Source organism: Littorina saxatilis, linkage group LG7 (genome assembly GCF_037325665.1).
Source record: "Littorina saxatilis isolate snail1 linkage group LG7, US_GU_Lsax_2.0, whole genome shotgun sequence".
Lineage (NCBI taxonomy): Eukaryota > Metazoa > Mollusca > Gastropoda > Littorinimorpha > Littorinidae > Littorina > Littorina saxatilis.
In genome coordinates this window covers 26,962,561-26,971,858 of record NC_090251.1, presented here as the reverse complement: position 1 = coordinate 26,971,858, position 9,298 = coordinate 26,962,561, and the positions used below count along the sequence as shown (strand labels likewise).

The following is a 9,298-nucleotide window of genomic DNA, read 5'->3' as shown; positions in this document are numbered from 1 at the left end:
CTCTGTGCCTTTGTCCTATCCCGACTCGATTATTGCAATTCCATTCTTTCTGGCTCTCCCAACTACATCATCGAAAAGCTCCAGCGTGTTCAGAATCATGCCGCCCACCTCATCTTTCGCTCTTCCAAGCACGACCACATCACCCCTCTTCTTCAAACCCTACACTGGCTGCCTGTTCAACAGAGGATTCAGTTCAAGATCTCCACACTCTGCCTTAGAAACTTTGATCTATCGTCCCCTATAGCTATCTTTCTGACCTTCTTGATGTCTACTCCCCCTCTCGCTCCCTAAGATCCTCCGCAGACACCCGCCTTTTTAGGATACCACCAGCACGCACCAAAACATATGGCCAGCGCACCTTCTCTTACCAGGCCCCATCCATCTGGAACCAACTCCCGCACTCACTCAGGCACTCCACATCTATGCAATCATTCAAAACCTCACTCAAAACACACCTCTTCCCTCACTAGTCTGTTAATGACCACCCATCCCCCTCTCCTGCTGGTCCTTAATCTGTTTCCTTCTCTCTCCTTCTTCTTCCTCTTCCAGCTTTATTCTTCTTCTCGCAACTAACTTTATGTATCCAATAATTTATTTATTTATTTATTTATGACTGTTTTTCCGTCTTCAGAATGCATGTGCCTGTAGTTGGTATGAGTGAGTGCGTCGCGTTCTCGCTGTGCGTCTGTCTGCGAGTGTATGAGTCCGAGTGTCTTGGTCCTTGTCGATTTGCGTTTCGTATAACGTTCACTATGTATTGTATATTTTGTAAGCGCCTAGGGCTACATTTAGATTAGGCGCACAAATGTTCATTATAATAATAATAATAATGTCATTTGTTTTTAATGTTATGTCTACACTATGCACGGTTTTGGAATACAAATCGCACTGTTGTATTCTGACAGATGTTTTCAACACCAAATACAATGTCACATAATAAAACTGTAACAATGTGGCTACATGTTCTTTGTCTGTGTCCGTGACTTTTCCATCTTCCTCAGTCTTCTCAAACTTGCATTTTCGTTGGGCGTTATTGCGCGAGTTTGTTCTTATCGCTTGTCGATGACTCATTCCGGCAGATTAAGTGGACGTGTTGCACAGTGCTGGGGATTTAAGGGGTTCCCCTTTAAATTTACCCCAGGTGATAACATCTTGATTTCTATTTCATGAACACACAACGCTCGAGGAACTGAATGAAGACTGCGATAACAAAGACTATGTACGTACAACACACCCGGACCAGGATGTTTACGGGTCCGAAACGGACCACAAACAAAACGGGTATACATACAAGCAGGCGTAGGAGACTTAGCGCGGACACACTCAGACACAAACTGTCAGAATTACACCTGCACACTCACACATACACACACACAACACACAAAAACACACACGCACAAACAAACGCACGCACACCAACACACTTGCGCGCGCGCACGCCCGCACATACACACAAATACACGTCACTGTGCAGTTGAATTTGCCTTTTTGATGTTTCAATATATCTTTTAACATATTACTTCAATTCTTTGTGTCGTTTGTATATATATATATTGTGTACATGATCAACTGTCATCGTACCCAAATAGCTCTGTGCCTGTTCAGCTATCCCTCTCTTCTTCTGGTTCTCTCGTTTCCCATTTCGCATCTGATCCCGAGTAAAGAGTAAAAGCTTTAAAAGCTTTAAAACCAAATATTTGTTTTGCTACGCTAAAAGTTACAAAGAAAGTGGCGGCGCTTTCTGATCCCGACCAAAGAGTAAAAGAACCAAAACCACTGAAATACATTCTTTGCTACGCTAAAAGTTATATAGAAAGCTTACGGCGCATAAGCGTCTTGGGATTTTTTGGTAACAGATGGGGGAAGTACGGTGAGGCGAAGGAAAGAGAAGGGGAGGGGGGGGGGGGGTGGAAGGGTGAGGAGGAGGGATGCCTAAATACTTCATACACTGTATCATCAATTGCCGAACTTTTGAGCAAAATCAGCAGTCTTGTTCGAATAAAGAATAATGTCACATGCGCGTACACATCTACTCACGCACGGGGACACACGCACGGGGACAGACAGACAGACACACAGACAGACAGACAGACACACATGCACACACACGCACACACACATTCTCAAACACACAATGAGAAAAAAAATCCATACACTTGAACGTGTTGATAAGCGAGTTAGGTCAGATAGAATTACACATCACCGGTGTACTGGAGCGAATCATACATATCAAAATATCCATAGTATAGCACAAGTTCAACTATTTTAAAGCAGAGCTATACCATACATAAGTGCACAGAAAAGGATAGACGTCAAAATATCAGCAGTATGGCAAGGAGAATAGGCCAGACAGTATCACACAATATTCATGGAATGTAATACCATACATTTGCATATAGGGATAGTATGGCCAGCGAAATGGGCCAGACATAATCACACAATATTAATGTAAAGGACATAACCATACATTTGAATGGAAGGATAGTATGGCAAGCGAAATGGACCTGACAGAATCACACAATATTAATGTAAAGGACATAACCAAACATTTGAATGGAAGGATAGAATGGCAAGCGAAATGGACCTGACAGAATCACACAATATTAATGTAAAGGACATAACCATACATTTGAATGGAAGGATAGTATGGCAAGCGAAATGGACCTGACAGAATCACACAATACTAGTGTACAAGAAGGAATCATAAATGTCAAAATATCTATAGTACGGCAAGTCGAACTCATCCTCGGGCGGGAACACTAAGGGGTGGTTGGGCTCGTAGCCGAACAACTTAAAATCATCATCAAAAATCTGCCTTAGCAGCTGCCGATCGTGTAAAGGGACAGTACTGTAGGCCTCAAACAAGGCTTGCGCCGTGTTGTGTTGTCTGTCCTTGTCGCTAGCAGAACGATTGTAGGCGAGGTGAGCCATCAGCAAAAACCCTTCTAAGGTCATTCCCTGGATGTCGCTGCGAGCCAAGGGAAAGAACTCCTCCGCGCTTAGCGTGCCGCGGATCTGAACGGCCTTCCACATGCGTCTGAGGATCTGCTCGGCGGACATGCAGCGGAACGTGGCGCTGATCTTCTTCAGCTCGTGCTCAAAGGTGTACTTGATCAGCGCGTCCATGAAGTACACCTCGTAGTGCTCGTCCAGGGCAGAGAAAGTCAAGATGTCCGAACGGTTCAGCTGCCGAAGGATGCCCAAGGTGTCCTCAGCGAATCTCTCCTGCCGCCCGATGAAATCGTACCCGATGCCGCAGAAGTTGCATTGGTGAGAGATGGGCACGAAATGTTCATTTCGCTTCACCCGAGCGTCGCGGTCCATCTCACCGTGGATAAAGAAGCGAACGAACTCGGAGAAGGTGACGTTGTGCGAGCACCGTCTGTTGATGAAGGATGCTCCGGGACGAGCGTAGGCCATGGCGGGCTGAGCCAGACGCTGCCAGTTCTCCCAGCGAGGCGTGAAGAGCTTGTCCACGTAGGCGGAGAAGAGGCGCGCGTAGGGCTCGCGCACGAACACGATGTTCTTGAACCCGTCACTTGGCGGTAACCTGTAAGCATACCGAGAATCTGTTAACGTGGTGGAAGGAAGAAGAACATGTCAATGAGAAGGCGGACGGAGTCACGGGCTAAAAGCTAATTTTATTCCCCCCCCTCCCCCCACAGGGTCACATGAATTTTCTTTCTTTATTTGGTGTTTAACGTCGTTTTCAACCACGAAGGTTATATCGCGACGGAGGTCACATGAATGAGCAAATTGCAACAACAACAGAACAAAACCAAAGAGTAGTAATGAGACACACTGTGACTGCTTAATTATAAAAATGAAAGTGAGTCGATCGTTTGTTGGTCATTAAAGTCAGCCAATCAGTCGGTCAGTCAGTCATTTAGGATTCACGAACTAACATATCTATATATATCCCATGACCTCCCTTCTTTGTCTCTGTTACTTCAGTATGGGTATATATGTTGTATTTTTATAGCTCAATAAATACATCATGGACTCCAAAAAATATATGATAGTGCAGATTCCGATTTGGGCAAAGGACTACTTTCCTCCCGACCTTTGACCTCGCTCGCGCCGAACAATGTGACACATTTGTATGAAGTTCTAAAATCGTATTGCACGGCTCAGAAAACCACATCAGTTGCACGCAAAAATGAATCTCAGAACTGATCTGATGTATGAGATGCAATAAGCAAAAGTTTCTTTCATTATGAAAGCAATGCAGGTCGAAAAAAACGAACATTCAACTTACAAGATAACCAGATGCTAGCGAACCAAAACAAAAACACGAGTACCCTCCCCTTGCATCGTTAGCAGACGACTTTTGAGAATCTGTCGGTAGTGTGTTTTGCCGGTGTGCGCCTTCAGCTATCAAACATCGGCTGTTTCACGTGTTTTGCGAGCAAGTCTACTCTTTTGCCTGGCTCTGCAGTAAGTCCACATATTTTTCCGTAATCCAGTCATATTCCTTCAAAATGCAATCAATCGGCGGTGACAGACGTGTCGGTCGCGTTTTCCTCTCACCCATACCAGTTTAAGTTCATCCATGCAAACACACTCGCAAAACATATCACGTAGATACATTTCAAATAGGGAGCAAATGGTTAAATCTAAACCTACATATTTGTTCCCTAAGATTTGCTTCTCTGTCAATAAGCCTAATTACACACGTTCGAGAAAAACAACGTGGAATCAATTCTGAATCGAGTAAGCCAAATGGGTCCCAAACCCGTTTCGCCCGTTCTGCCGACCTGAAACGCAAAACAAAAGAATTGTGCGCTTCAACTAAATTAATTTCTATTCGACTTCATTACTTTCTTGCAACTTATGAACCTTTACTTAAAGCTTTTAAATGGTCTGAAAGTAGTGTTACCGCGTACTTATCGATGCACTCATTCGTTTTATTTTTTCAGCGACGGTCACTTAGTTTAAGGTTGCAAAAGGGCTAAGTCTCGCTGGCAACAGTTTTACCCTGCACAGATCGCAACAGTGCCGCTAGTAGTCTACACTTTGTGTTTGATGGTAGAATGGGATATACAGATTACAACACTCGTGGTTTTTTATATGGCTTGTATTTCAGTCAAGACCCAGCGGGAATATCAATCGAGAGACACTCGCCAGAGGCTCGTGTCTCCCGATGATATTCATCCGCTGGGTCTTGACTGAAATACAAGCCATATAAAAAACCACTCGTGTTGTAACCTATACATATATACGACTTGTGTCTGTGTGTGTGTGTGTCTGTGTGTGAGTTCGCGATGCACGGCCAAAGTTCTCGATGGATCTGCTTCAAATTTGGTGGGCATATTCAGGTAGACCCGGGACAGGACACAACCTGGTCGATATTTCAACACGTGCTCTTAGCGCGCAGCGCTGAACCGATTTTGGTTCCACCTCAGCTATTTTGGTTCCACCTCAGCTACCCGGGCCCCCATACCGACACACCAAAGCCAAAGTTCTCGGTGGATCTTTTTCAAATTTGAACACCGTATTCAGCTACACCCCGGACACAATATCATCGATGAGATATTTCAACACGTGCTCTCAGCGCGCAGCGCTGAACCGATTTTGGTTTTTGTGTTCATTTCACCATTATAAGTAACTCTTCCTTATCTTCTCATCTTCTCCAGGTTTTCAGCGTTTACCTCCCTTCCTTCGTATGGTGCACTATAGTATGAGTGGGGCGTCTTCGGATATTCCCGGCGTTCTGTTACTATTTTTAGAAGGTCACCGCAGTGTCCAGAACGTAAATTGGACCCGTAAATTATCCTCACTGTAAAAGTGCAAAGGTCGAATCAATTTATAGCCACGCGAAAAATACACTGTCATCTATCTCTCTATAGGTACGGCTTCTCTGTGTTTGTGTGTGTGTGTGTGTGTGTGTGTGTGTGTGTGTGTGTGTGTGTGTGTGTGTGTGTGTGTGTGTCTCTCTATGTGAGCAACACCTGGGGATTGTTCAGTTCTGTTTGTGATGTGGTCTGGCGGCTTTTGTGTATTTGTATGTACTGGCCTTCCTTTGAGAAGCCATAACAGTTCAAAAGGGCTTACAGATAAGCTATAAATTGCTCAATCCTGTTTGAGTGGAGTTCGCCTCCAAAGGTGATTAACACGGTTACATTCGTCGACAAGGATGGGACTCGATATGGTCAGGAATGGCATTATGGCCACTGAATCATTTTCGTGCTGTTCCCATTCCACGAATGTGGGAGGGACCTAAGCTTGGCGGGTCCATTGTTCGGACCCGGCGAAGCCGGCGTACGACTCTAAAACCTTCTTCCCGGCGAAGCCGGCTACCCGGCGAAGCGGGTATTCATTCTAGTAAAATAATATGTGCGGATTACTCTTACAGCAAGTAACAGACACATGAACGTAATGCCGGAACATTCTACAAGAACTAGAACAACAAAAACAACGACGACGACGACAACGACAACAACAACAACAACAACAACAACAACAACAACAACACCAACAACAACAACAACAACAAAAGCACCTCCCCAATCCCTTACCTGTTAGCTTTCTCCATGTATCTGGTGAGCTTGTGTATGTCACCATAATCGTGCGACAGCAGCGGCCCCGTCATGTTCTTTTTTTTCATGAACGTAATGCCGGAACATTCTACAACAACAACAACAACAACAACAACAACAACAACAACAACAACAACAACAACAACAACAACAAAAGCACCTCCCCAATCCCTCACCTGTCAGCTTTCTCCATGTATCTGGTGAGCTTGTGTATGTCACCATAATCGTGCGACAGCAGCGGCCCCGTCATGTTCTTATCCACGTAATACAGGATCCATTTCCAGAAGGTCGTGCCTGTCTTGGGCAGTGCGCAGAAAGACATGGACCTTACATACAGACTATGGTACGGGAAAGGCGGCTGCCCCTGAGCGGCGCTACCAGATTTGGCAGAGCAGGCGTCCCTCACTCTCTGGCTCCGATTCTGGAAGGCTTGGAGGGAGGTGGGTTGTCGTGGCTGTGGTGATTGTGGTGGTGGTTGTAGTGATGGGGGTTGGTGATCGTCGTCTGAGCCCCATGAAAAGGCTTTGGCTGCTTCCTTCAGTTTGGTTTTGAGCGACAGAGGATCTTCGTCTGGTGTGGAGAAGGAAAGGTGGTAGGTTACTGACAGGAAGGGGGGAGGGGCAGGTTAAAGTATTGGGTTGGGTATGGGAGGAGAGAGAGAGAGAGAGAGAGAGAGAGAGAGAGAGAGAGAGAGAGAGAGAGAGAGAGAGAGAGAGAGAGAGAGAGAAAGAGAGAGAGAGAGAGAGAAAGAGAGAGAGAAAAATAAATATGCTTAAGTTCTTTGAAGATATTCTTTGCCTAGCACGGTCACAAGAAAAAAATCATCATCATCATCAGTAGCAGCATCAACAGCAGCAGCAGTAACAACAACAACAACAACAACAACAACAACAACGTCATCATAATCATCCTCATCATCGTTATCACCATCCTTAACAACAACAACAACATCATCGTCATCATCATAATCATCCTTATCATCATTATCACCATCCTTAACAACAACAACAACAAAACCAACAACTACAACAGCGACACCACCACCACCACCCCTACCACCACCACCACCACCACCACCACTACTAACAATACATCAATCGCACGTGCAAACCACTTACCTAAGACAGGGACTTGATTGGTGAAGATGAGAAACCCCAGACATCCAACGATCGCCATAGCCAGCAACCACAGCGACATTCGGCGCCATCGTAGTCTCCTCAAAATAGGTGCCAACATCGCGTGAAATATGTCACCTGCACAAATCATTTTGATATGTTTAAAATAAATGTTAAAGGAGCGTTTTAAAGAAAACAGAGTCCTTCCCTTGTGAATTATTAAAAAAAAAATCAGAATAGACATGTAAGCACAGACTGTTACAAGCTTGATAAGGTAGAGTGGAAAGGGGCCAGGCCAGGAAGCATACGTGAGACGAGGTTGGGTGGAAACTCCACTCCTCTTTGCCAAGCTCTTTGGTGTTACGCAGGAGTTCTGCCAGGAAACTAATGCTAAAGGCCGGACCGTCCTCGAGCCAACTCATCGTTCATTCTGGACACTCACAGAAGACGGGCGGGGACGTAGCTCAGTTGCATTGGTAGCGCGCTGGCTTTGTAGCCAGTTGGTCGCTATCAGCGTGGGTTCGATCCCCACGTTCGGCGAGAGATTTATTTCTCGGAGTCAACTTTGTGCAGACTCTCTTCGGTGTCCGAACACCCTCGTGTGCACACATGCGCACGAAAAAAATCCCACGTTCACAGCGAAAGTCTCAGGGCTTGGAAAACACGAAGACACGCATGCATCATCTCTCGTCTCTGGTTATCATGATCGTATTTCGATACTTTGACGAGACAAACCCAATGCTGGTGTGTCGAAGAAGACAGCCACAGCGGGCTTGTTCGAATCAAAGTATCATATCTTCAGCGTATTACCAATACCGGTCCCAATATAGACCAGTTGGTCTAAGAGGACGTTAAACCCTAATAGTCAGTCACTAACAGAAGACAACACAAAGACAAATACAGTACAGAGGCGAGCCAACGCAATGCCGTACAAGACTATACTCCACAAACAAAGAATGAAGTTATGGAGAGCGAGAAATATCTCTTTGCGGACCAATAATAAATTAAGTGATGATTATTTACAGCACAATGAGGTGACGGAGAGAAGGGGGGGGGGGGGGTGGTGGACCAGGGAAGACTAGCAACATATCACTATGCTACATACTAACAAAACCCTACAAAAAAAACAAAGAAAAGAAAACAAGTCGCGGAAGGCAAAATTGCTATATTTAGTCAAGCTGTTGAACTCACGGAATGAAACTGAACGCACTGCATTTTATCACCAAGACTTTATTTCTTTATTTGGTGTTTAACGTCGTTTTCAACCACGAAGGTTATATCGCGACTTTACTACCAAGACGATACAGCTTGTTTATAATACAGACATAACATATACGTTTTTCAAATCAGGAAATGATAGAGAATAAGATAACATCATTTTTGGACCTATTTAACATTTGATCGTTAATTGTGATCACATTTTTAGAGTAAACATAATATATGTATACATTTTTAGATTCAGAATTTAATGAGGCATACGATGCAATCAATTTTGAATCTGTGTGCAAAAAAATTATTTTCATGACAACTTTAATGAGCAAACTCATTAATTAATTTTTAAGCCTCCAACAAAATTGGTTAGAAAATGAGAGCGTGACAAAAATTACGCCTCAACTTTTACAAAAATCCGGATATGACGTCATC

At 44.5% G+C, this 9,298-nt stretch overlaps 1 protein-coding gene across 1 annotated transcript; it reads right to left on the bottom strand.

The window, feature by feature from the left end:
- Positions 1-1,523: 1,523 nt before the first annotated feature.
- On the bottom strand, positions 1,524-7,904 carry LOC138970323 (carbohydrate sulfotransferase 13-like). The gene is made up of 3 exons (XM_070342800.1): positions 7,658-7,904; positions 6,716-7,109; positions 1,524-3,550 (listed from the first exon to the last, which is right to left on the bottom strand). The coding sequence occupies exons 1-3, from the start codon at positions 7,896-7,898 to the stop codon at positions 2,674-2,676; spliced, it is 1,512 nt and encodes a 503-aa protein (XP_070198901.1). The 5' UTR covers positions 7,899-7,904; the 3' UTR covers positions 1,524-2,673.
- Between the last annotated feature and the right edge of the window lie 1,394 nt (positions 7,905-9,298).